General features: G+C 38.4%; 6 protein-coding genes and 1 long non-coding RNA gene across 18 annotated transcripts; 3 read left to right on the top strand and 4 right to left on the bottom strand.

Annotated features, from left to right (window-relative positions):
* The first annotated feature begins 110 nt into the window (after positions 1 to 110).
* Positions 111 to 3031, top strand: LOC135160772 (protein CIP2A homolog). The gene is made up of 2 exons (XM_064117738.1): positions 111 to 359; positions 593 to 3031. Exons 1-2 carry the CDS (start codon positions 258 to 260, stop codon positions 2921 to 2923), a joined length of 2433 nt encoding a protein of 810 aa, XP_063973808.1. The 5' UTR covers positions 111 to 257; the 3' UTR covers positions 2924 to 3031.
* A 340-nt stretch (positions 3032 to 3371) lies between these two features.
* LOC135160778 (sialin) lies at positions 3372 to 8839 on the bottom strand. The gene is made up of 6 exons (XM_064117755.1): positions 8698 to 8839; positions 7560 to 7783; positions 6531 to 6767; positions 6333 to 6420; positions 6033 to 6253; positions 3372 to 5915 (listed from the first exon to the last, which is right to left on the bottom strand). The coding sequence occupies exons 1-6, from the start codon at positions 8765 to 8767 to the stop codon at positions 5265 to 5267; spliced, it is 1491 nt and encodes a 496-aa protein (XP_063973825.1). The 5' UTR covers positions 8768 to 8839; the 3' UTR covers positions 3372 to 5264.
* Positions 8840 to 8858: 19 nt separating this feature from the next.
* Gry (gryzun) lies at positions 8859 to 16917 on the top strand. 4 transcript variants are annotated; one of them, XM_064117731.1, is made up of 3 exons: positions 8859 to 9000; positions 13233 to 16371; positions 16630 to 16917. In XM_064117731.1, exons 2-3 carry the CDS (start codon positions 13242 to 13244, stop codon positions 16749 to 16751), a joined length of 3252 nt encoding a protein of 1083 aa, XP_063973801.1. In that variant the 5' UTR covers positions 8859 to 9000; positions 13233 to 13241; the 3' UTR covers positions 16752 to 16917. The 4 variants fall into 4 exon arrangements, with proteins under 4 accessions (XP_063973801.1, XP_063973800.1, XP_063973798.1 ...); XM_064117730.1 differs by lacking the exon at positions 8859 to 9000 and adding an exon at positions 12511 to 12676; XM_064117728.1 differs by lacking the exon at positions 8859 to 9000 and adding an exon at positions 12689 to 12960.
* On the bottom strand, positions 9994 to 12335 carry LOC135160784 (uncharacterized). The gene is made up of 3 exons (XM_064117765.1): positions 12190 to 12335; positions 11910 to 12103; positions 9994 to 11592 (listed from the first exon to the last, which is right to left on the bottom strand). The coding sequence occupies exon 3, from the start codon at positions 11549 to 11551 to the stop codon at positions 10457 to 10459; it is 1095 nt and encodes a 364-aa protein (XP_063973835.1). The 5' UTR covers positions 11552 to 11592; positions 11910 to 12103; positions 12190 to 12335; the 3' UTR covers positions 9994 to 10456.
* On the bottom strand, positions 16769 to 18290 carry LOC135160804 (uncharacterized). Its single transcript, XR_010298635.1, has 2 exons — positions 18206 to 18290; positions 16769 to 17884 (listed from the first exon to the last, which is right to left on the bottom strand). It is a non-coding gene; the product is annotated as an uncharacterized LOC135160804 (long non-coding RNA).
* A 1330-nt stretch (positions 18291 to 19620) lies between these two features.
* Positions 19621 to 24556, bottom strand: LOC135160793 (probable serine hydrolase). Of its 8 annotated transcripts, none has more exons than XM_064117813.1 (6): positions 24450 to 24556; positions 24072 to 24167; positions 23546 to 23590; positions 21852 to 22087; positions 20930 to 21277; positions 19621 to 20839 (listed from the first exon to the last, which is right to left on the bottom strand). In XM_064117813.1, the coding sequence occupies exons 2-6, from the start codon at positions 24115 to 24117 to the stop codon at positions 20579 to 20581; spliced, it is 936 nt and encodes a 311-aa protein (XP_063973883.1). In that variant the 5' UTR covers positions 24118 to 24167; positions 24450 to 24556; the 3' UTR covers positions 19621 to 20578. The 8 variants fall into 8 exon arrangements, with proteins under 8 accessions (XP_063973883.1, XP_063973887.1, XP_063973882.1 ...); XM_064117817.1 differs by having other exon boundaries at positions 23546 to 23587; XM_064117812.1 differs by having other exon boundaries at positions 24352 to 24491.
* Positions 24464 to 27246, top strand: LOC135160792 (AH receptor-interacting protein). Of its 2 annotated transcripts, XR_010298631.1 has the most exons (9): positions 24464 to 24604; positions 24676 to 24785; positions 24916 to 25089; positions 25247 to 25415; positions 25559 to 25745; positions 25816 to 25958; positions 26104 to 26359; positions 26444 to 26942; positions 27128 to 27246. XR_010298631.1 is itself a non-coding variant. In XM_064117809.1 (7 exons), the coding sequence occupies exons 2-7, from the start codon at positions 24702 to 24704 to the stop codon at positions 26304 to 26306; spliced, it is 960 nt and encodes a 319-aa protein (XP_063973879.1). In that variant the 5' UTR covers positions 24464 to 24604; positions 24676 to 24701; the 3' UTR covers positions 26307 to 26398. The 2 variants fall into 2 exon arrangements, 1 of the variants encoding a protein (XP_063973879.1); XM_064117809.1 differs by lacking the exons at positions 26444 to 26942; positions 27128 to 27246 and having other exon boundaries at positions 26104 to 26398.
* Positions 27247 to 27527: the final 281 nt, after the last annotated feature.

Here is a 27527-nt window from a genome sequence, read left to right as displayed (position 1 = left end):
CGAGCTTGGCACTCATCAGGCCCTTGTGGGTCCCCCACTCCGCGCAATACCCACACTTGTAGCCGTTTCTCCAACAGTGCCAACACCTGCGAGTTGAGCAAAAAGTTATCCTAACCTCAGTATATGTTTCTTCCGTTTACTGATATTCAAACCGTGATGTGATATAACCTCAACCGCCTGTGACTTCTCCCAGTGACAGACTATTTCAATTTTTAAAATATTATCTACGAATCGTGTTATCTTATGTGAATAACAAAATGGAAAGAAATGAGAGCTTGAAGTCTTTTATTGCTTCTGCCAAGGAGTACTTGAGGAGCCCAAATGATACTACGACAGCGGTGCTTCAACGTGATTTAGGGGTAAGTGTCATTTTCAACCTAATTTCTTTTATTATATCATGTAATCGGCTTAGAAAACATTTAACAGTGAATGAAAACTCGGACATTTTTTTCGATTTTCTGTAGAACGTAACATTTTATGAATGTTTGTTCAACTCCCTCTAAAACCAAGAATATTCCCAATCAATACATTTAACTGCCCACAACTTTCGTAATTTAATAAACAGTGACATTAACTGGGGTCCGTTTTCCAGATATTAACAGCCCCGCAGAACCTGTCCATCTTCAGTCCAGGTACACCAATAGCCACTGACTTCTATGAGACTCTCTACACCCTGATATCTACCCTCACTCCCATGAATCCCCTCCTGTGGAGCGTCCTGGACCTCCTCCATACCCTTGCGTCCCTCCCAGCCTCCCTAGACTCCCTCATCCACATCTATAAATTCCCTCAGCTTCTCTCCCCCTTCCTCTCCACCTCCCTTATACCTGAAAAGCGAATGAAACTCCTGAAGCTCTTAAAACGGTTGACAAAAGGTATAAAAATCCACTGGCAAGAATCTCACCTCCCAGCGTTAATTCAAACCCTCACACAGTGGATAAATCCCTCCCAGGACACTGAGCTCATCACGAACTCCCTCGGTCTTCTCATCAACCTCTGCCGAAAGAATCCCCCGGCAGTTTACACCCTGGTCGTCTCAGTCAATAGTAAAAACTTCCACAGAAATCTCCTCCGATTGCAAACAAACACGTCAAAAATCAAAATTCTGTGCTGCAAGATTCTTCTTATCATGGAAGAGACTAATTACGAAATCCCAGAGCAGTTCATCCTCAATTTTGTGGAGATTACCTTCAAGATAATCGAGGAGACTCTCGATGAAAACAAATTAAAATTATTGAACGACACTGTAGACTTCTTCGAGGAAGTCAGATGCCATGAGAAAACGAAAAATTCCCTCATGAACTATGAAAACTACCCGAAGAACATGAAGAAAATCATTGAGATGCTGGAGGGAAAGAGTCCAGAGGCTATTGAGATAATGTGCAAGTTCTTCACTTCAACCCTGAAATTAAAAGTTTCAGGGATTGTTCAGTTTCATCCGCAGCTTATGAAAATTGCCACAAATAGTTTGAAGAAATTCAGAGTTTCTATGAATTGTCTTTCGCTCTTGAAAACACTTATCATAGACTCAAGGAGGTACAAGAACTCCGAGGTACCCCAAGACCCTCAGCTGGAGTTTGTGGTTTCTTTGATGACCTTCGATAATGTCCTCGGAGATGATCTCCTGGTAATAGAGGTGATCCAGTTGATCCAGGAGTTAACGAAGACCTCAAATTACAGAATGCATATCAGTCAAAATGTGCCAGAACCTAAAATCAGGGAAATGATGAGGAAAATCGATGACGAGGACCCCAAGAGGATCATAAAAAACGTCTCATCTCCTCTTTATATAAATCTCCTGTGTCTTATCTCAGATTTGGCGACTTCCGACTCAAAATGGCTGACACTTTACACTGAACTCATTCAGAATAAAAAAATTCAAATGATCATGGCGGTGTCGATATTCAGAGGTGACTTTGAGACTAAATCGAAGACATTGTCTCTGATTTCATCAGTTGGATTCAATCAGGAGTGCATCGGGGGCGTAACCAAGTGCCTTACAGAACTGGAAAAGATTCTGTTGATAGAAAAACCCTTGGAGATGTCGAATTTTCATCCAAAATTCGAGGATTTTGAGAAATCAAAGAGGCTCTCGCCTGAGGCTTTGGAGAGACTAGACAGGATTTTGGAAAAATACGAGGAGAAAATCGAAAAGAATGAGATGGAGAATGTCCTTATGACGGAGATAATGGAGCTGTATGAAACGAAGGTGAATGGGATGAGGAGTACTGAGGAGAATCTCAGGCGATCATTGATCTCTGCTGAGAGAAATGCAACATTTCTTCAGCACAAGATCTCCCAGATGAATTCCGAATTGACGAAACTTCATGAACTGTTGTACTCCTCTCGGAAAAGTGTTGAGATTGTTCACGGTGAGAATTGTGACCTGCATGAACGATTGTCAAAGGCTGAGAAGGACAGCAAAAAGATCCATGAGATTCAGAAAATGGAGATTCAGGGGTTGAGGAAAATTGTGGCGGAAAAATCGAAGACGATTGAAGAGTTCTCGGAGGTAAGGAGGGAGTTGGATGTGGCGCTGGAGAGGATCGAGGGCTACGTCAAGAAATTGAAAGACTTGGAGGGGGAGAAAGCTACGTTGAGGCAAGAGAATCAAGCGCTTACGGACAAGAATAAGGAGTTGGGCAAGAGTATTGGAAAACTACAAGAAAGGATCGCGAAGAGGGAGCAGAAGATTCTGGAGAGGGAGAGTGAAAATGAGGGCTTGCAGGAAGCGATGGGAGCCCTCAAGCAGGAGAGCGCGCAGCTCATGAGACAGTGCAAGAGTTATGAGGCTGCCATTGCCGAGAAGGAGGAGACCATCAAGAAATTGGAGACTGAATTGACTGATTTGAGCCGAATGAGAGATATGATCTATTCATTGACTGCACAGAAAAAGGACACAGTGCAGAATGAGACAACTTGATAGAACCTTTCGTCGGGGGACCACTGCCGTTGAGGGGCAGAGGAGGGAGAGGGCGACTCATTTTCTTCCAATGAATCAGTGCATAGATCAGTTGAATTTAATGTTGTTTTCAACGTTGTAATTTATAAATATAAATTTTTTAAATCACAACGTAATAGGTCGAAGAGGAAATATTTTCGTTGAGCTCAGATTTTGAAAATTTAGTTTTATAGATTTAAAAACAGCCTTAAAAAATGGACTTGAAATAATTTTTTGTAATTTTGTATAATAAAAACTTGATCCAACTTTGTTGTTGTCGTGCAAACTTTTTCGATGAATGATATTCTATTTGTGCCATTTCCTACTCGAAAATTCCTTCCCCTAGTGACAGCTCAGCTACAAACTATTAAAGTTTCTATTAAGAATTAGGTAAAATATGACGGTTTAAATTAAATATAACCCTCCCATGTTTTCAATCGCACAATATTTATTCGTAAATATAGATTTATTACATCTTCATACGATTAATTATCCATGAAAATTATTATCTTCATTATTTCATTACATTACAATACTGTAATTATTATCTTGCAAGGAATTTGATTCCAATGTTCCTTAACATTAATCACAGTTATCATTAACTTATACGATCGACGAAAAAATTGGAATTGTTGAAATGTCCTGTCGTCGTTCGTTTTAACATCAATTAAAAATTCTCTTTGTTGTTTTGAAAATTCTCTCTATCGAATTTATTTCATTCGATTCGTCAATAATTACTGGTTTAATCGATTACTTGTTTTTCACAGATAATCTTTACTCTATGATCAACGAACTTTACATGATTTTGTCCTAATTAATCAGTTTATCCTGCATAGATATTTCCGATATGTGTCAAATTTGAAAAATTAATTCTACCGGTGTTAAAATCTGTCCACATTCAGTGCCATCGCCATTTCACCTAAATTTACCATTACCATTTACCATTTATCATTGCAACTCATTCTCCATTAGTGATTTATCGAAATCCTGAGTTCATTTATCATTTCTAGAGTTCCATGAACAAATATGAACAATAAAAATCATTGTTTCATTAACAATAAATATTCCTTATAGAAATAAATTCTCTTTTTAAAAATTTTTCAATTTCATTTGAATTGTGCGATGTTTCTCAGAAACAAAAATCCTTTATTTAACTTGAGAAAAATTTTTTCCTGCTCTTGTTATACTGTTAATCCTTTGGCGTCCGGAAAGAAACTTCCCCTCGTTTTCTCTATTTTAATTGTCAGTAATATAAATAGAGCACCTAAAAACATCAAACGCTTAGGAGAAAAAGAATTCCAGGTTTGAAATTAAATGCAACGATTTCTGTTAATGATTCAGTTTCTTGCTGTAATAATGAGATATTGGAGAAAATAATGACAAGATCGATTAATTTATTTTAAGTGCAGCATTTCGTGGAAAATTTCAGCTATTGCAGACCCTTAACATGATCACATGTATGAAAAAATTGTTGAAAAGAACATTTATTACATTTGTCGAAAAATTCTATCGAAAATTTTCAGTCTTCCAAAATTTTCTATTAGAACTGACAAAAAATATATGTAATAGAATTTTGAGAGACTTCTAATAGACTTTTTTACAACTTACTATTGCATTATTTACCTTTCTTTTACTCAATTTTCCATTTAAATTCGTTATATTCTAAAATTCAGTGTTTAGTAAAAGGTCCGAAGTAATTGCCTCAAACACTACTAAATTCTGTGAAGAATATCTCAAGAGAGCTTTTTTTGAAACTGAAGTAGAATTTATCATCAAAGACCCTTCGCAAAATTGGCCATGAACTCATCAAATGTCTAAAAGGATTAAAAAATGATGGAACTCAAATCCCTGATCACTGGCATTAAAAATATTTCTCAAAAAAGCAATTAACAGCATCTCGTAAAGTACATAATTTAGTACGAAAATTCTCAAAATCATAAATCAAAGACTTTGGGTAAGGACTTTGACCAAAAGAGATCTGGATGAACATTTTCTTAATTTTTAACAATGATGTTTTGCAATCTCGAAATTTAATTTTTCATTTTATTCAATTTACCTTCACACAAAAAGTTCTCTTGATATCATCTCACTTACGAGATGAACCCAAAGTTGATAACCCTCTTCACCTACCGTATTATATTAAAATTTCCTGAAAAAACCTAGTGAATCTAGAGGAAGATATCCCACCGATTAGACTAGGTTTTTCCACGAATATTTTCCTCTCCTATCTGCATCACCCCAAAAAAAAATTCATCTAAAATGCGCTAAGAGCGAGTCGATCCCCGCTGTCGGATCGCCTCCCTCCTCTTCTGTCGTCGAATCATCAACTGCCCCCGCGGCTCCAGGGTTGCTCCTTAGCAGAAGCAAAAAGCAAATAGAAGCAATTAGCCATCATATTGATACCAGCAGCCAACCAGAAAACGATGTGCCACCGAGACAGAGTTTCATGCCCAGCAATGAGTCGCCCCACCACATAAGGGGCCAGGAATCCACAAGCATTGGCAGCAGCATTGCTCAGTCCATAGAGAGTTCCAGCATACCTAGGTGCCAGAGCAATATGATTCATTTGATTACCAGCATAAATAGCACCTTGAAGTGAGCCAAGACCGGCCAGCATTATCATCACCCAGACTCTGTCGCAGCCTGCCCAGATAGCCCCAATAAAGCTCAAACTGGGTCCCAAGGAACCAATTGTATTCCAGAACTTCATGGAGGTGAGAGGCGACATAATCCTGCGCTCCAGGAGGTTGTCTGCCAAACCACAGATCACCAGACCCATTATCCAGGCAGACAGATATGGGAGAGTGGACAGCAGAGCATCCTGCTGCACGTCGAAGTGAAGGATTCGATCCATATAAGCTGGAAGCTCAGTTAGCAGTGTATAGAACGCCCATGATTGGCCACATTGGGTTATCGTTATCGCCCACATGGGTCCTGACTTCAGGACTGATAGCCAAGGAACTCCTGCGTCGTTCTGCGAAATGAAGTTTAGAATTAATCTGGAATATTTTTCGAACTCGTCCAAGTTCAATTGAAATAGTCTTGTGTTGTAAACAAAGTGTTTTGAAAGTGTTAAAAAAAACACACTCACCTCGTTCTTGGGTTCGACACAAGCTTCAATATACAGCTTCTCTTGGAGATCGATTCCGGGATGCTGTGCTGGTGTGTCATAAATGAAGAAGAGCCAGAAAATATACCAAATGATGCCCAAACCTCCAAATAAGTAAAATGCCAAGGGCCAGCCACCCCAAAGCTCTAGTGAGCACAGCCAGCCACTCACAGGAAGGGAGATGACAGTACCAAAATTAGAACCTAAGAGCCCATACGAAAAATATAAATTCATTCATCGAGGTGAGTCAAAGTCAATAGTACGAGGTGAATCATCTAATACCTGCATAAACCAGAGCAGCAAATTTACTTCGTTCCATGGGCGGTACCCAGTGCGCCAACATGGAATGCATAGCCGGGAATGTCACACCCTGAATGAGAGAATGAGAAATTGATTGTTATTTATTCTATTCTAAGCACGAGAAAAAATCCTAGGGAAAATTCGGTCGTAAGGACTTCTGGGAGAAATTGCTCTATTCACCTCAGTAAATCCCTCAGCGATTCTCACAGCAAGAAATGCTGGAAGGCCCCAGTAAGCTGCCCATGGGCTCACAACAGTAAGAATTGCTGTTAGAAGAACACCAAGGCCATACACCAATTTTCCACCGACTTTTTCAGCCATACGACCACCAGGTACATTTGTTATCACATAACCGAGAAAAAACGATCCCAGGATAATGCCCTGGGTCGTCTCATCCCAGTTGAATTCGCCTGGGCTCTGGAAAACAATTATTTCTTAAAATCACAACAGAAATCAACAGAAATGTTTCAAGAAAACAGAAGGGATCCATTAGCTCACTTAATGAATGGGAATGCTCATTCAGCAACTCGCAATCTGATATGAACTCTTGGAACAAGTGAATAAGATCTCTAAAAACGCTTATTCAACGCAATGAAACCTTGAATCGTGTCAGTATCGTCTGCTTATGGTCTAAATTTATCATATTTCTGTGCTATACTCCGAAACTTAGAAAAAGTTATCGAGCTAAAAACGTTATCAGAACAGCCTGGAAAAATATTCTCTTGAACCAACATTCAAACGATTAAAAAAAAGTTATGTTCCAGATATTAAGATTCACATAACTTTTTTGAAAAGAAATTTTCATCCCAGCTCATACGCAATAAAGTCGTCATGTTATGGGTCATATCCTGAAAAGATACCTTCTAGGTTTACTCTTTTTCAAACATATAATCGCCCTTGGCGATGATAGCTCCAGTGTTCCGCCTGTATAAATGGCACAGTAGTGGGAGTGATAAGCAAACGAGTAATATTACACTACACCATAACAAAACGCGTAATAATTATTCTATCTCAGCCTTTAACTACACCTGTCTCTACGTATCCATTGGAATTCTACTCAAAGGGACGCGGAACCTCTTTGTGCATATAAACTTTTGCAATTCCATTTCCTCCTGGAATTGTTAATTTTCATGTACGAAACCATATTATCACTTCGATCATTGCACACTCAATAATCATTGGGTATTAAAGGACGAAAAAAAATCTTACTGGAATGAACGTCTCATTGACTGGAATGTTGTTGGAACAGACATCGGTGTTTGTCTCGTTGTCATCATTAGGAAATGCAGTCTGATTCACCATGGAAACAATAGCGACAGAGAGATTTACTCTCATCGCGTAAACCAGGGCGAAGCCTAGAAAACCGAGAAAACCAAGCGTATGCCTTGCTTTGACACATGACTTTGTATCACTTGGGATTTGCCGCAGTGTCACTGTAACCAAATTATTATTTCATCAACTATCGTCCTGTGTAACAACAAACAAACATCTTTCGTTATTTACGGCAGCCCCCTTTGCCTTCGGTAGAATTTATTTGGAATTCGATGAGGACTACGATAGAACTTGTCATAAAATTTGACACTAATATTCAAAAATATATAAAGAGAAATCATTTGATTCCGAAATTGATCAGATTTGATCGTTATTATCGATTGAATCATTATGAAAACCGTTTATCTTATCAAAAAAACACCAGATACGAAAATTGCAGATGGTCTGCTCACTCAGAAGTTTTAACTGAGATATTGTGAGAGTGATTGGTTTATTATTAATGAACATAAACGTCATTTACTAAAGCTTTCATTCAATCTAATTATAGATTTTTATTGACAGTAGGAAACTTTCCACGAATTGCTGAAAAATACGTTAATTGAAAAATGAAATCAATCCTTAAAAGTTCTCTGGTCCACGTCTTAAAAATGTCCTACAGCATTAATGATTATATATCTAAAAATAATCAACCAAGCAAAAAATAAGAATTACGAAAATTGTAGATCTCCTCAAGATACACAGAAAATATATTGCAAGAATTTGAAATAGAACCACCCGTTAAGGAGTTGCAGTCCAAAATCTGTTTCACAAGTCTTGAGTTCAATTAATTTCGTAACAGTGTGTTATTAGAACGTGAAAATAATGGTCCCACAGCCGTGACCATTTACAGTAAATCTCTTTGTTGTGTCACTGGTGCTCTCAAGAATGATAGCCTCTCACAACTTCCCAGAATCTTGATGTCATTAAAAAAATTCAAATCCATCACCCAGAGAAATGTGAAAGTGATTTAGTGATTATTTTATTCATTAAAATCATACGCGTCTAATTGTCAATAATAATTCCACATGTTTCTTACCTTTTTCCATGGAATCATTGACACAGAGGGGTGCATCGTCATGAGTGACAGTTGGATCGAGTACCTCCATGGTACTCCGATATTTAATTTCACTGTTTTGAATTTCGATGAATTGTCTTCGTTAAATTTTGCCCAATTTTTTCTACCACCAAGATTTTCATAAAAGCTATGACGCACCACTGGACTGATGGGAGGAGGCACGTTCTCTCTGACGCTTCAATAACAACACACACATGGAAAAAATACGTTCAGTTTGCAGCTGGGACACGAGGGCGATCGAGTAGCTGTCACTTCTAATCTCGGGTAAGTTCGGGGAACAAGATGGCTGTTGGGTTTTGGAATTTCAGCGGGCTTTTTAGGTGGGTTTGGAGTCTACACTTCACCACTGGCACTGGTATTTGCTTATACAGTTGATAAAATTGACTGTTGTCGATAAATTTCAATTAAAAAAGTGGAAAAAAGTGGAAGTGGAAGTTGGAATAATCTTTACTTAGAAAGTGTTATTATCAGAAATTCACGAAAACTTTCGCTGTCAGATACTTGGGAAGGCAATAAGTAGATAATTCTTTATGAAAAATAATAGTTTTATTTTATATAAATGACGAAATGGTTTTGATTTCGGATGACATTGCTGCTGTAGAATAGAAAGGACGTGAGTACTGGAAAATGGATCTAGTATTTTGGGTGTAAATGAGGCGAAAGGGGGACTCGTGGATTACCATTTGGATGCTTCATAATATAATGAGGAAAACACGATTAAGCTGTCTTACTAATTAGGGATTTTAAAATCAAGTAGGAAAAAAAATTGAATAGAATTAATGAATACTCAAGATTTTTTTATACCTTTATATACAGCTATACCTTTTTATCAACATAATATTGAATAACTTTTTATTTAACAAAAGGAAAAGAAGTATTTCAATAAAATATCAGGAGAATACTCATTAAATTCTCAAAAAAGTTCAATAGAACTGTCACAGATGTGTCATTCTTATCCGAATGTCCATGATTTTCAATCAATCAGCTAAAGGTCTGTCACGAGATTATTTTTTATCTCCTCACGCATGAAAAACTTCACGAGAAAATTTTAGTTTCCTCGATTCTACAAAAATCTCATGGGAAATGAATTATCAGCAAAAAAAAATCCTAAAGAATTCCAGTAGAGTTGGATGGAGAAATTGTGGAATTATTCTACATTTCCTTGTATATGATGAAGTCTGCTCTTTTGCATATTGTTCATTAAAATTCTGGTAATAATTGCCGAGAGATCAACGGTTTAAATAATGACAATGACAATCCTGTTCCCAAGTTCGGGAATTTATTTTCTGTAATGTTTGCACTCAACAAATTACGTTTTGTTTATCCAAGAAAATCTGAGAAATCTCTCAGTACGAGTAAAGTATTACTCCAATCGTCTTAATCAATATGAAAGCCCTCCGCTTCGTTCAGAACATTAAGAATTGATAGCAATTTCTAATTAAAATGCAGTTTTTTTTATTGAAACAGCGGAATATTAACCACATATTGTAGTTATTTAAATTAACATTAAATTTTATTCGGAAAAATCCACAGAGAGATGGATTTTGCAATTACTCCCCCACTTGAATTACTATCAATAGACTAATGTCCTGATAAACAACGGGGTTTCTGGAACCGCATTTCACTTCTCCCTCGCCCCGACCTCGGCATCACGATCATTCCGAATTGTTACAGCACATGACCATCAGCCGCTCATTGCTTGACCGACCCCTGAATAATTTCAATCCTGAGAATTACCCCGTCTCAACCCTGGACAGGTTCTCTTCTTATGTCCATGCTCTCCACAATTAAAGCACCCATTAGGTCTATCTGGTTTTCTAAAATTCCTTGCCAAATGATTCTTCCCATTGCGTTTATTTCCCTCCCCATCCATCTGGTCACTCTTCCTCCTACCCTCGCCCCCACAAAAAATATCAAAAAATTTATCAAGCTCCAGAAGAGTCTTGTCTTTGCAGTAAATACTCGCCTTCATCCTCAGATCAACATCACTGATACCACGTACCACAAGTTCAAAAGCCCTCTCTTCACTAACATCCACATTTAATCTGTTTATCCTATTGATTTTCTCGTAGTAATAAGACTTGACACTCATTCCGCTGGAGTCACTGGTGAACTGGAGCATGTCTTCCAAGGTGTCACCAAAACTGATGGTCTTTGAGAATGGGAATTTTCCAGTAATTGCCATTGAAAATTCACGCCAACTCAGGAACGGTGTCTCGGAGACTGATACTTGCTCGAACCATCCCCTAGCACATCCTCGCAATCTCAATGTTGCCAGGTACAATTTCTGCCAGTTATTCCAGTGACGAATCTCAGCACAACGATTGACTTTGTTCAGCCAATCCTCAACACTCTGTCTCTTGGATTCAGGATCGAATTCCGGAAGGATCTTTTCACTCAGATCGTCGACTCCTTCAGTCATCATTGGGCTCAGCTGTATCTGATTACACAGGGCACCACTCAGCTTATCAATATCTGATTTGTTGGACTGGTGATTATCCCGATTATCCCGGTGGGAAGGTTTGTCAGATTTCGTGGTATATCGACTTGCAGGTCTCTCATTGCTTCGTGAGATACTTCGTCGACGATGGATCCTCTCTCGGGATTGACTCCTTTCCCGAAATGTCGAGGTTGTTGATATGCTGGGGCTACGGTACCGGCGAGTTCTCAAAGGGCTTTTCTCGCGTGCCAATGGAGTTCTTGATCTTTTTCGACGATTTTTACTCCGCTTCGCTTCTCTCTCCATTGATCTGGAATCGTGTCTCCATGATCGACGATCACGATCTTCACTGCCATCACGGCTGTGCTTTGGCATTGTGAATTGGGCAGTTGTTACTTCTAGGGGTGAGTTTGATTCTGAAAGATGATAATGAGTTTTGTATTAGCGTTGCTTGACTCGATGTCCATGTGGAATAGAAAATATTCTGTAAAAAGAGTCAATAGAATTTTTGTGTCTAGATTATTCGAATGCGACTTTTACTTTTCTTCCGGAGTCTTCGAAAACCCATCCATTTGTTCTCAGATTAATTATCCCACTATAAACTAAAATTGCTAAAAGCGGAGGAGTTGGCCGAAACCCAACCGAATCACAAGGTAGAATACAAGTGTGCAAGATTTTGCATATTGTCGAATCACTTCAGATTTGCAACTACTGCTAGTAGTGTTTTACTCACAATGAGGGAATGGACAAAGGGATGAACTCTTCGTCAATAGCCAATGATTTTGCTTTCTCCCACTGATGAATGATGAAAGGCAGTAATTTCTTTGGCGTTGTTTAGTGTAACAATTCGTGTCGGCTTGCACTGCGTCGAGGTTAGTTCTACGTTTCTTCCCCCTAGCGGGTCATATTTCGGCCAATGAGGTCCTTCTGTATGAAAGCGTTCAACCCTGTGAAATGGAACTTTCACACAACACAACTGGCGAATGTGTATCTTACAAAAAAAATTGCCTTACTCCATTGTTCTTCTATATGATAAAATCAACATAAATTTTATGTTCCAATTTTTATGTTTATGTTCCTAAATTTCTTGAATAATCCTCAATTCTATGCGGATTCTCCAGTATTAACTATTGAAGACGTTCAGCGTTGCCTCACTCATCCCAATCTCTTTTCAAATTAAAAAAGAATCATCGGCTTTCTCGAAAAAAATCAACTCACTTATATTTTTTTATGAGACTTTTTTTACAAAACATTTTCTGAAGAAGTTCTTGTATTATTATTATCGTAACTGGTAGTCATTTAATTATTTTGAACGTGTCGTCAGTTCTGTTCCACTAATTTGTAAATGGAGCGGAACATTGAACAATCAGCTGAAATATCAAACATAACCTCCAATCAGTGGAGGGAGTATCGAGTGGTCTCCTGTCATCACAAGTGTCCCAATGTTTCGAAGTGTGAGATTAAAATAATTATTTATTGATTCAACCGCCAATTCCCCAGGTAGGTATCCATTTTATAAGAATATTCCATGACTATCGATTTCCTTTAAATAATAAAAATGCCTCAGAACTAGTTCCGAAAAGGATTTAACAATTGACAGAAGTGGTCTCACTCAGGATTGTTGGATTGATAATGAAGATCAGAAAGAGATTCGTAGTTCATGAACTGATTATTTCATTAACAAAACAGAAGGCTACCGTCCATTTATCAATATAATATTAAAACATATATTTCTCCATGTAATGATAGTCTAAAAAATCAGTATCATTACGGGAATATGAATGGTTAGTAATCAAAATATTGATTTTACTGTTCATAGTTTTCCAGAAAAAAATGTATGTCAATGAAGGGATAAGGTGTATACAAAAGTGAGATTTAATTATATTTTTCCTGTAGAATATTTTATTGAAGAGTCCTCTGGAAAAAATTTTAACCCCCAACAGCTAATAGCAAATTGGATGGAATTTCAGTGGAATTTGTGTAGTAATTTTGCTTACCACTTTTTCTCCAGAGTATCCCTCGATATGAAATTATCAATCAAACTATCAATTTACAGCCTGCAATAATGTCGGAGCTGCCACCAGAGCTCCTGGCCAAGCCATTAGCTTTAATCGGTCTCACAGGCCTAGACTTCTCGAACACAACACACCGTTCAATCTGGGACGCTTTCCAAAGCAATCGTCGTCCTGACGATGTATCTGTGCGCTTCAAACACCTCCCCTTGAACCACACCTTTCCAACCCCCAAACCCAAACGAAACTCATACGAATGGTACATCCCAAAAGGCATCCTCAAACGCAACTGGATGCCAAAATATCTCTCCGAAATTCCTGCAGTAGTCGTCTGTTTTTACGAACTCGACTGGACCGATCTCAACTGGACCGAGAAGAAGATGGAGTGCGCTTCCAGAGTACAAGCAATCAGGTCAGCACTGGATGGTCGGTCAACGCGAATAGCAGTTGTCCTCATTCAGAAGACCCCCTCTCCAACTCCCGATACAGAGGACAGCGTAGCAACCGAGCGAGCGACTGCCCTTTGCACCGCTTGCGAACTCCCAAACAAATCCCTCTACATCCTTCCTCACGGGGATCACCTCCAAGGATATACCTCTCGCTTAGAAAGCGCCTTCTATGATCTTGCTCAAAACTTCTATCACCACCATCACCGTCTAGTAAAAAGTCACAAGGATCAACTCAGCAAGACTTCCCATCAATATCTATTCGTCAGGCACCAGTTCAAGATTGCTTTTCTGAATGAACTCCGACAAGAAAAATTGATCGCAGTCCACCACTACAAGGCAGCATACGCAAATCTCCTCGAGATTAGGATGATTGATACTAATACCTTTGAGATAAAGACAGTTGGCGCCTTCATAAACTACAAGATATGTAAACTTCAGTTCGCCCTGAACCAGCCAAGAGAAGCCATCAATCAATTCCGAACGCACACAGATAGATTTCGATCGAGAACAGGTCCTGAAGACCTCATCTTCGAACATCACGCGTTCATGGCCAATCAATACTCAACTTTTGCTGAACTATTCGACGACGCAATTCGTCAGGGTCTTCCAGCCGTTCAAACGCAGCATCCGGGCTATTATTTCCAAACAGCTGCCACTCACGCAGGAGCCAGACAAGCAGCTTGCAAGCAACTCTGTGAAGATGCTGTTCAAGTAGATCCGGATCCGCTTGATGACGAAATAAAGCTGGAGTTCTATGGACAAAGGCCATGGAGGCCTGGCAAACTCTCAGCGGAATCTGCTGACGCTGCGAAAGAGGCCCTCGGGGTGCAGGCTCTCAAGTGGAGGGAGAAAAATGAAGATCACTCGTTGCTCATCATCGCACTACTTGGAAATGCCATGTCACAGTTCAAGATGTATAGGTGCCCGAGGATGCGGCGGTTTCTGGCCGTACAGATGGCAGCGGAGTACTACAATTGCAGAGATTATGGGAAAGTATTGACTCTCCTGACTCACATGCTCTGGGAGTATAGGTCTGAGAAGTGGCCGTTGCTCTTGACTGATGTTTTAATGAACGCAATGAGGGCAGCTTTTCTGAATGCCAGTGTTCAGGACTATCTGTCACTGAGCATCGAAGCACTAGGACCCGCCACAATATTTCCACCCGATGAACGGGGTAGAATCTACACAAATCTTCTTGGAATTCTAAATCGAAAGGTCCCACAGGCTCACCCGAATCTTCCTGCAGAAGCTGTCGAGGAAGCCATTGAAAAATGGGGCTCTGAGTTGAATCGCCTCGAAGATTTTGTCTCCACCATTGAGGACACGAACGTTGCAACTTTTGTGCAGGTCAAAGGGTCCTTCACTGCTACTAGATTCAGTGTGAGTGGAAAAGTTGGGGTGGAGGTGGTCGTGAAAAATTTGTTTGAGGTATCTGTGGAGTTTTCGCAGATCATCGTGACGATTTCGGGCCCTGGCATGAGCACTGAAGTTCCTATTGAGAAAAGCGGTGATGAGGAGTTTGCATTTGAGGGTGGAGAATTGAGACGCCTCAAGTGTGAGTTTTCGTCTCCTCAAGTGCCTGATGGAACGGAGATCCAGGTGAGCTTGGTGACACTGGTGTTGGGAAATGAGAAACGCCGAGTTGTTCTGAAGTTCCCGGGAGATCCTGGCGGATTGGATGGTCAAGGCTCCAGGGGGAGCTTTGAGGGGATCAAGACGATAAATATCGCGCAAATCAGACACGAAGAGACACCCCTGGTCGTCACTATCACCTCACAAACACCGGCACTCTTGAGCGAGTGGCTACCGGTGAATGTCGACATCACATCTAAGGAGGAAATTTCCCAATTTTCAATGGAAATCAAACAAATTTTTCAGGATCATACGACAGATTCTGCTACCGAGTTGAGTGAAACCATGACGTCTAAGGAAAATTCCGTCATCTTCGGGGTGGAATCCATTGTACCTGGACAAACAGTCCAGAAAACAGTTTATGTAAGGTCTCATCAGATGGGGGTTCGAAATTTTTTGGCGAAATTCGAATTTTTGGGAAGTGATCAGATGAAGCGAGTGAAGGAGGAGACTCATACGGTGGATATTGTCAAACCTTTTGATATTGGGACCCATTTTTATAGTAGACTATTCGAGCCCCTGACCAAGGCTTTTGTGGACGAAGGTTTCCTTGTAATGCCGAATATAGAATGCACTTCCCCATGGCCTCTTAAAATTCTAGAAACTGCCATCGAACTTGGGAAAGCTTTGAGGGAAGAACCGGGTCCTTCCCGGCTTCTCGAAGGTTTGACAATAACTGATGGCGAATCTGCCACTGACGTCTTCTGCGTCGTTCCAAAAATATCATCGGGACAACCCACGTCCACTGGGGTCTATACAATCCGATGGAAGAGGAACTCCGAGGAAGGTATTGAAACTAGTACTAGTGTCACGCTAGCACCCCTTTGGGTAGAGGACGCCCCGGTGGGTATCGAGGCTAAGATTCCGGCTCAGGGCTGGGTTCGAACTCCCATGTGTGTTAGCTATTACCTGAAGAATCGTTCAGATTATCTGATTACTCTGAAGATGACAATGGAGGCCAGTGATGCATTTATGTTTGCGGGCCAGAAACAAGTGGATATTTACCTCAGGCCGCAGAATGAGAGGAAGGTTGAATGGATTTTGAGACCTCTGGTGGCTGGTTTCGTCGCCCTACCTACGTTGAATCTGAGTGTACCGCAAGGTGAGTAACGGAAGGGTTGTGGGAATTGACAGATAAACAGAAACATTGAATACGACTGACACCTTTCCTGATATGATAAAAAATAGAAAGGTACACATTTTGATGGGGGATTTATTCATGTGGTTACATCAGTTACATCACATTTATGTCATTACTGTAGGTAATACATTATATCCTATTCATATAAGAGAAAAATGATATATATTTAAGTGGCTTTAATTCATCAGAATCTGATGAATATTTTTCGTTTTTTCGCAGACGCGGAGCACAAAATCAGCAGAGGTCGACTGGCAGCAGTTGTAGAAAGATCTCTGCCCACTCACGTTTATATCATGGTAATTAATAATTATTTTAACACTTTTCATCAAAACAGGTGGTGATGTTGTTTTATTATATCTTTAACAATTTTTTTTTCAGCCAAAATGTTTGACATCAGAGGAACTGTTAGGATAAACAAATTTATCTATTTTTTTGTAAATTACCAATGAATAATAGATGATGTAATTATTACGAAAATAGTATTAAAGTTCAAAGAATTCTCTACAATTTGTGTTTTTTTAATTTGAGCTCATACTGAGTTGTGAAAATCGATGATCGGTTGCTATAGTTACCGAGAAGCCACTCACCATCTGTCGCAGGTAATTATGCAGTCCAGAGTCGCAGATATCCAGGAAGTTGAAAAAATCTTTGAGAGAGAGGAGGCAGAAGCTAGAGAACAATTGAAAATAATGTAATCTATACTTAATAGGAGAAGAACAATTATGTAATTTATATTGTTGGCACATTACTATTACCCTCTACTACGTTCCAGTGAAACTCAACGTGGAGTTACGAATTCTCCGCAGCTGTCAGGTACGAGAAATTTGTTAAAGTCAATGATTCCGATGAACAGCGATGCTAAATCTCGAAATTCCAACTTATTAAAGGTAAAATATATATTCACTTACATTCATTTCCATTCGCATTTCAGAATATTGTCCTATTAACAAAAATATTTGAAACATCAAAATTCATGAGAAACTTTTTCTCTAAAATTGCATTCGTTCGTAGCAAAATAATGTTGAGGCGTAAAAAACTATTGGAAAAAATTTAATCATAAGAATAGTCTCTGATTTCCACGAGGAAATATTTCGCAAAACCGTGTGATAAACTCCCCCAATAATTCTAGGACTTGGAGATATCAAAGGCTCGACTTAGAACACTGACGTCATTCTCACCAACTGAGCAGGAGCTACGTCAACACATACTGGCTTACCGTGCAACATTGACCAGAAGAGATTGCTGATTTTAGATCGATCTGGTAACTCGAGCCGAACGAACAAACTTAATAAAATAATGATTCAAAGTTTATTGCACGCTGGGCCCGATGTATCAGACCAAACTACTGGTGATAATCATTTCGTTGAAAGCGTGACAATTTCTCAACAAAAGGATGGTAGAAGTTTGAAGCTTGCGTCGTTGATTTCTGCAATGCAAATACGCGTGAGGCCATAAAACCTCTACTATCCAGCCCCTATATTTGAAAATCCATCGCAAAAATTATTCTCCAAAATCCGGAGCTCCAAATCAGCATGAAGTCGTAGTTTGGTTCGAGGCACGCACAATTACTCACAAACTTCAAAGAAAAAAAAATGTTCTATCTCGGGTGTATTTAGAAATTCAAATAAATCGATAAGCAAAAATCCATCTAACAACACAACATACAAGTAAAAAATAAATTTCATAGTAATATCTACGCACATGCAGACACGAGAGAAATGATAGAATGAAAATGAATCGATTCAAACTGATTCGGAGCTTAAAGAATGAATATTTGAAATATTGAAGGATTTACCTGTTACCTCGGGGGTCTTCTTTTTGCCTCGTGGGTTGGCACGTTAATGATAATGCATTCCCCCAGTGTATGCATTTTCAGTCTGTATCGCTACAAATTATTACACCTATTTTTTCCTTTTTATTTCCACCGACGTGTCCTCACGATATGGACACGGGTACTTATTTTTCCTTCATATTCTTCGTCTACAGTGATAAAAAAGAAGTACACAACGTTCGAAGGTAAAAACCAATGAATTTTGGTGTTAATGTTTTTTTTTATCTGACTTGATTTTTTCCCGTACTTCACATCTCCGAGGTGACACGTAGAATATCCAGAAGTTAACTGAATGATATTTTTATGATGGAAATCTGATAAAATTGAGAATTCAATTGACGAAATTAATTTCTCTCGAGGCGAACGCAACTGTATAAACAGTCAGGGCCCAAAAGCTTTTAGGTTTTTTCATCTGTTCAAATAGAGACATTCAAATTCTTCCGCTACTTTTATCCGCTCATTTTATTAGTCGCTTCAAGAATTTTTTTAGAATTTCATCGGCGTGTTTGTTCTTGTTACAATAACGGGTGGTATATGTTCCGGGCTGTCGATATATTGCGCACGAAAAAATCTCACAGAGTACCTAGAACATGAAACATAAGATAATATTTTCGTTCTTGTAAAGACAGCTAAAATGATTTTTTGCACCTATAACAATTCCTCCGAATCATACTTGAACGTCAAATGGAATAAAATAAGTGCTCATTTGAATAATTTTCGTAAATAACTGAATCAATGTGAGTACTATATTTTTTGTGTAGTTGAGAGCTTTTGATTTTGCTACGTGCATTTACTTGCCACAAGTTAATTTTCTTTCCCGTAGTAAATATACTTGGGAAAAATAATTATTTTTCAGTGTAGTGAGTGGTAGAAGGATCAACGTGATTTCTCCTTTGAAGACCTTCGCTGGTAATTCAGTCCCACCTTCTGACGCAGAAACATACTGCTCATTTGTCCTTTATTTACGTTCAGAGAGTGAAGTACATCTGTTATGTTCTTCAGAAGAAACATTTTCATAAATTAGCCCCCGGAGTAGCCATCCTCACCTTCGACTGGGCACGTAATTTAACGCCTCGGGGGTGAGTGATGTTGAGATGTTTTCCGTAGCGAGGTGCGCACATTATTTTTTATTTATTAATCTCATGATTTCTCATGCAGATATGCAGCTCAAAACTTTTTTTTTCTGTAGCAAATCGGCGAGCTTCCGGGTCATAAAAAATGGCATGGTTTCGAAAACCGAACCGATATTTTTTATTTGCAAGTCTATTGTTGACATCAGCATCTATGAATTTATGCATTTTTTATGGTTTCGTTGGAAAAGATTGGACGTAATTTCGATTATCTTCAAGGTGAGGAAAAACAAAAGTCTCAAAAATCAGTAGTATTCAGGAAACCATTTTATTTGTTCGCATTTTTTCTTCATCTTCAATATCTACAAATTTTTTAGCCTTAAAAAAATCATGCACTTTAAACAGATTTTGATGTACTCCCAATAATTTGTCGATAATTCCATAATCCGGAAAGCAAACAATTGTCATCAAGTTTTACAAAAATGAATAGCATCAAAGTAACGTCAATCAATTATATCTCCATTATTCCTTTTTCTAGGTCACACATTATTGCGCAAGACCCATAGACACGACAAGTCATAATTTTCCGTTTCAAGAGGTCACTCTTGTACTTGTATTTTCTTTATCAATTTCTACAAACGAGATAAATACCTATAATAACAAACAACTTTTATGATTTTTTTAAACCGAGAAATATATTTAAATTTGTTCGAATAAGTTGTTGGCATATTTGATAATTATATTAACCGTAATTGTATGGGGACTCATGACAAAAAATTGTACACTTCGAGAGCTTATCAACTAAAAAGCTTAAAGAAAAACATCGAATCTTCTGTAATTAATTAATTCACTTCGTAACATAGGTGTTAACCAGGATAATAGTTTCTGATCATCAGCTTAGTAGCCTTAATAGCAGATCAGTAAAATGGGAAACCTCATGAAATACCGATATTCAGTTGCACTGGACCGCTAATCTTTCAGTTACAATTATTGAATGAGCAGCAACAATAGAATGATGAAACAATTTGGTGATGGCGGCAACTTCATGAGGCTTCATCGCTGAGGCTGATGACAAATTGATTTGCCAGGTTCGGATCAGAAACATTATTTGGTAACAATTGATGTGACGTTAGAAGATTTTTCAATTTCTCTATCTAATCCATTTTCTTCAGTTCCCCATTAGTTTTCATCTAAGAATAACTTAACGCCTGGTAAAAAATGATTTGCTAGACCGAACAATGCTCAAGACATCGCTCCACAAATTGACCTACTTTGAAGAAGATTTCAGGAAATTTAGGATTATCGGTGCAACGACCTCGGGGTTGTTCAAGTGCACGTGATGACTGCCTTCAACTTCGTGATATTCGAATCTCGATGCTGATTTTTTAATTATATTGAGAATCTCTTGATAATGATTCGGGTAGTCCCACTTGAGACCTGATTTTGCTCTTATGTTCAGGTAAGCACATGTTATCTTTTCTGCGTAAGCATTCGTCATATCCATGGAGAAGGCTCCCAACATTGACACCTGAAACAGAAGTTCATTCGTGGTATCGCTTCATTCATTCGCGACCTAGACAATAGAATAAATGAATAGTAGAAAAATGCAAATAATCACCTTTAGCCTCGGATCCCGCGTAAAATAATGCTTGCCAGGCAGGGATGCCGGTTGTGTTCCTCGCTTCATCAGCACCTTGGCACCCTCCTTCGTAATCGAACCTCTATAGGCGTCCATAACAGTATCAAGCATCTCGTCATAATCATAACAAGGCATATTCTCTGGATCTAATTTCTCATATTTCAGGTACTTGTCGATAAAGGCACCTGTGCTAGAAACGCACTGGCCGATGTCTCTCACTGTGGTGCTGGCAATGTCCAAGCAGATGAGAAGATCAACTTCATCTGGGTAAGTCGCGGCATATAAAAATCCTATGGCACCACCCAAGGAATGTCCCATAATTTTTATCTGTTGAGAGATGATTTATTCCATATATATTCGTATGAAAAACTAACTTTATTGCGTAGAGAGACGACACAAATTTGGTGCATGGGTTGCTCAGTGATTCGTCACAACAAACATTTGCTTCCCAATGGAAGTCTTTTATCAGGCAAATCTGAAACTGACTGTCCTACTTTTGAACCATATTCTCGTATATTTATGGATGTGTATATGTGGATATGTGACTCATGATTTTTGATGATAACAAAAAAAAATGTTTAAGGCTTGGTGCCATTATCTGCACTCGGGGAAATTTAAATTTTCAGAATTCATATTGAAGAAAGATTGAATTGCTAAGTGTGTTGGAGTACAACAATACGCAACCACAGCTAATATTATGGAATGAAATCATAGAAATAATGAAAATACAAATAAATAGTCGGTGTATGAATTTAACTAAAGCCCGCTCGGACGATGGCCAGTTGCGCATTAACGGCTCGGTAAATTGTCTCATGTGAAAAGAAATTTTTATATCTTCTACTAGTTCACTGAAATTCTTAGTGCTCTTCAATGAAGACAGTAATTTTTACCATTCTCTGACCTTGTTCCACTGAAAATGTTTAACGATTCTGCGCAGCAACATAACACCGTCCCAATAAACGAAATAGTACTGCCCTTGATGCAGGGGCGATGAATGGCCATGACCAGGTAGATCCAGACATAAAAACGACTGATTTTCACATAACTTTGGCATCAGTGGATCAAAACTTCCAGCATTATCTTGACGACCGTGTAATGTTACTATCGGGCAAATGTATTTTGGACCCCACCACTTACCTGTCCAAAAAAAAAGTTTTTGCCTGGTTCATTTTTTATCTGAAACTTGTTAGACAAAACTTTCGTACGACTGGCTATGACAGATGGTCAACGATTTTTTGGTTTATTCGTATTTTTCCCCGTTTTTTCGAGGACAAAATTCGAAGGACCCCATCTATTCTCTAATCATGAAAATTAATACCATATTCTCCTAAATCTCATATGTAATGGGTCAATGAGGACCATAATCAGTACCCAAAACGCGGATGATCTTATTTGTATTGTTGTTTCGTGTTATGGTGTGTATTGACTGGAATGTTATGGTGACTTTCGACTGTTTGAGGAACCCAAATACCAGATTTAATCATCCCTTAATATTTTGTCTAATTCCTATCCATGGACTGAGAGCACATCACTATTATTCTTATGATTCCTGATTGAAAAGTTCTACGGGCAGTGAAGCTTTCTCAAGAGGAAGAGGTAGAAGAACGTACTTGTGAGGAATGTCCTGGCCTCGTGAAGTCTTGCATTGAATGTAAGTAACTATATTCAGATTCCCAGAGATACTAATATTTTTTATTGGAAAATGCACTAACCCATCAATATTTATCGCTATTCATGAACAGCTGGGATTCGAAAAAACAAATTCTTGTCAATGAAATGTCTATTATGATACATGAATAAATTGGAGGAAAAACTCAGACATTTTTCCATTAGTGTTCGGACGAGTCCTCTGACAATTTTTTTATGGACATTCTTCAGCTTAAATTTTTCACCTCCACCTCGTTCTGAGAAAATGAATGGAACTACACGAAAAAAAAGTTACCCATCACCAAACAAATCTAAAGAAAAAAAACGTGAAAATACATTCTGATCCTCAGTTTTATGCTGACCTTATCCCATTTGTAATGTTTAACGATTTTACGGAGGAGTATGACCCCATCCCAAAATACGTAGTAAAACACGCCATCATGTAGATGAGACGAGTATCCGTGCCCAGGTAGCTCAATACAAAGCAATGGGACACTATTGGCAATCAGGGGTGCTAATCTATCGAATGTCCCTGCATTATCCTGCCAACCGTGCAACGCGATCATTGGAGGCTCCTTCTTCGAGCCCCACCATTTTCCTACATAATTTTTTAATTACAAGTATCTGACATACTTGAACACCTGTGCATATTTTTCCAGCAAAATAACCGCACATTAATCATTATTTATTTACGAAAATTGCAACGATACTCGAATCAAAATTTCTTCTATTCACCAATGATGTGACAAGCATAGCCATTAACCCACTACAGTGACAATTACTTCTGCCTAAAAAATTATTCAACTGCAAAAATATGTATAGGTGATGAAGTATGCCAAGTTTTCCAAGTAACAAAAATTAGTTCTGTTAATCTTTCGGAATTTGCATCGATGGTTTATTGCTTTTTAGAAACATAAATGAGGGCTTAAATTGGAATTTCTTTCTTACCGCTTATGTGGCCCCAAGGTACAGGAATTTGAATCTCCTCTGCTTCTGGAAAAGAAATGTATTTATAAGTCGCAAATTAAAATTTATTATTTGGATTGAATCGATACATGGGAAGGGTAATTCACCAAACGGAATGATCTCAGTTGTTGGACGATCGTGGGGGTTAATTTGATAACGTCGATGATTTTATATTGCTTATAAATAGATAGCAAAAAGCTACGAGTCTTCGAAACACTGTGATATCAGTCACTTTAAACACAAATGAGTAATAGATAAAAATGGGCAGTCTCGTCGATTGTAATGTGGTGATAATTATTATTCAAACAGGCATCTTGCTACTATTGCTGTTGCATTTATTTATATTGCTTGGATTAATATATCTTTAATACTTTTTAAATAGCCAATGGATATTCAGTAGAAGTTAAAAATTGGAAAGGAAACAGGGAGTGGGAACCATCTCTATAAAAGTCATGGTGACTGCGGTCACGATAGTATTAATGAGTAGTGAAAATCATAGAAAACTTACCAACACTTTCACATCCGTTGCTTTTGTCATGTCCTTCAGAATTCATAATGACCCTTGAGCTCAGGCAAGCTTGTGTTATAGGTTTTCAAACGTTCTCTGAAAATTTAAATATCACAATAATTAATTTTTCACTGAAAAATTCGTAGAAATTCAATGAGAATTGCCATAATATTCCCCAAAATCTCAAAAACTGCGACATTTCTCACCACAGAACAGCAAATCCTGAAATCTTCAGGAATTCCGGTAATGTGTAATATTCGAGGAAAAATTCTGGACTCACACACGTGCTGACTTGTGCGAGGTAATTAGCGGAATCAATCGATGAGTTGCGATAAAAAGATGAAGGTGAGAAATTAGAATAAACACCGATTGATTCACCTCTGGCCTTGCAGTGAATGCAGTCACACGCTGTGCACCATGTAGAAGCTCCAACACCGACTGAAGCGACCTCAATAAACATGTGATTATGTCAGTTGAGGTTAGATTATTTTTCCAGTCGTACTTGAAGAGGATAGACTATCCAAAACATTCGGGTTTGTAGTGGGATGAAAAATCTTTAATTCTAGAAGATTGCCCATAAGTTGTCATTGAGTTCTGTTTTCAGTTCTCCAAAGATTAACTCACTGAAGAATGGAAGGGAAAGAGAAGCAGTTGATCGTTAAAAATGTTCTTCATTCTGGAACCCAAGAAGTGGATTTTGTCCCTGGATCTAAGGTAAATCGATAATAACATTTCGACAAAAATTAGAAAAATAAAGCAGCGCATCATCAGAACAATTTGCTAGAGGATGTCCAGTGGGACCTCCTCAATAGATGAATACAAATGTATGGACTTTTATCTACAGGTGTTCTTTCATTTCCGAACTATGAAACTTGATGGTACTATCATTGATGATAGTAAAAAGATGGGAAGACCCATGGAGTTAGTTCTTGGAAAAAAATTTAAGCTGGAGGTGTGGGAGGCCATCGTCCAGAAAATGACATTGAACGAAGTCAGTAAATTCAGGGTCGACAAAAGTGTGAGTACGATTGTTGATTGAAACGTGGAAAGACTGTGAATTGTGTCAGCTATAAATTTCAAATTCTTTCAATTGAACTCTTGGTTAATCTGAAAAGGTTAATAGAAAAAATAAGGCCTCCACTTAACTGCGTAACATTGCATTTCCATTGTCGTAGCTAGTGTCATCGTACCCATTCGTCTCCAAAACATTGAGGGAAGTAGGAAAGCCAAAGAGTGAAAAGACAAACACACATTGCTGTGGAGTAACTCTGCAAAATGAGGGAATTGGATATCCTGATCTCAACGAATTGATAAAAAATTCCGAGGATCTGGAATTTATACTAGGTTCCTTCCTTCATTTTTTCATAGTTCCTATTTACAGGAGAAAAAATTATTAAATAATTTAAATGGGTTACGCCACCTTCTCCCTTGAGGAGAAAAGTTTATGTGATTCTCCAGAGAATTACAGCTTCATTTTTTTTTACTAGAACTGATCAAAGTCGTTTCACCGACTGATTACGAGAAAGAATCATGGCAAATGACTGAGGATGAAAAATTAAAGAAAGTGCCTTTACTTAAAGAAAAGGGAAATGAAAAATTTAGAGCCCAAAATTATGAAGAAGCTGCCAATGACTATGCCACCGCCATTGGAATGCTGGAGCAGTTAATGTTGAGGTAGGATAATTCATTTAGTTAATCTCCTTTCTCACTCCTCGCTGGAAATTAATCCACTAATTATTTTCAGTGAAAAACCACATGATGAGGACTGGCAAACTCTCAACAGAATGAAGATTCCTCTTCTTCTGAACTTCGCGCAATGTAAATTATACAAAAAGGAGTATTATGCTGTTATTGAACACTGCACTACAGTTTTAGGAATTGAACCAGGTTATTTTAACTTAAACCACAGGCCAATAAAAGAACGATTCCATTTCTATGCTTATCACGCTTTTCTAGAACAAAGTTCCCCTACACAATTTTCATTAGATTTCCTGACCAATTTAAACTGTATCAACCATATTCGTAATTCCAGATAATGTGAAAGCTCTATATAGGAGGGGAAAAGCCCACATAGGGGCCTGGAATGAGAGAGAAGCTCTCGAGGACTTACAAAGAGTTGTAGAACTCGATCCAACTCTCAAATCCACGGTTGAGAAGGAAATTCAGTCGTTCTTAAGCGCAGTTAAGGATAAGGAACTCAAACAAAAAAAAACTTTATCTCAAATGTTTTCATAATTTATTCTGATTGAATGGTTTTATTATGAAATTATATCATATGAATGTCAAAGGTAAATTATACAGAAAATATATTTCAATGGTGATTTCAATTTTGGATACAACTTTTTAAGTTTTATAACCATCTGCTTCCACAGTCGATACGCAGCCCTTATCGTGGTTGATAATCATTACGGAACTCGTCCGTACGGTGCTGACTCGAGTGGCGAGAACAGTAAACTGTTGACTCCCGGGTTGTTTCCACGATATTTAAAGATTTAAATTTCGACTTGAGCCGGAACATGTTGTTCACTATTTAAACCGCACTGACCATTACTACTCGAACCCAGAAATGAGAAGGAAATATTTGAACAGATCCCCCTTGTGGTCCGATCGGGATAAGATACCTTATTAGGGCGGTCGCTCTTTCCCTTAAGCTACAATTCACGTAATTTACTTAAACGAGCTCACTTGTGTGTCAACCCACTGCTCCTGATTTTTACTCATAATACTCTTCTTCGTCATGAGCGAGTTCTGAAGGTACGAGCCATTCAAGCGAGTTAACTTTTGCAATGGCTTCGTAATAAAGTTACCCAGTTCGTAAGACGGCGCTTCATTGTTGCGGATAACAAGACGCAGAATGCAAATAAGAAACCTGTGAGTGAAAATTTAATTAATCACAACGCGTATTGGACTTTTCATCGGACTTCACTCTTTGTTTACTTGTGCACTATATTCAAATGTCATAATAGCTGGTAATTAAGCATTAAACTAGTGTTCGTGAATTAATATCTCCGGAGATCCATTTCTTACTATACACTGCTCTCCTAATCTTTTTCCAGGTAATCAATCATCAGAAATCTGGAGAGGAGTGTGCGGTTTTTCGTCAATTTTTCACGGAGTTGATGAATGAATCTAAGAGAGAAAAATAATGGACCCGACGTAGACCATCTCCTTACAGGTAATGCTTTTGGCCTTCAACATTCTGCTCTGACCGTTTTACGCATACAGCATCTTTCCATTTTTGCGAAAAGAAATAATTTCACTGGGTTAAATGTTTTGCCCAGGAAAAAGTTGGCATTTGTTCAGCAAAATTACTGATGCCTATTAGTTACGTTGAATTGAAACTGAATGAGCCAAATATGACACAGATATGCAACAATACACTTTACGTCAACCAAAAGCAGGGTATAATGTGAATATCTAGGGGTCTTTGTTAGTGAAGCAACAAAGGGATAGTGT

Source organism: Diachasmimorpha longicaudata, chromosome 3 (genome assembly GCF_034640455.1).
Source record: "Diachasmimorpha longicaudata isolate KC_UGA_2023 chromosome 3, iyDiaLong2, whole genome shotgun sequence".
NCBI lineage: Eukaryota > Metazoa > Arthropoda > Insecta > Hymenoptera > Braconidae > Diachasmimorpha > Diachasmimorpha longicaudata.
Note: the sequence above shows the minus strand (reverse complement) of the source record. Positions and strands in the feature narration are given on the sequence as shown.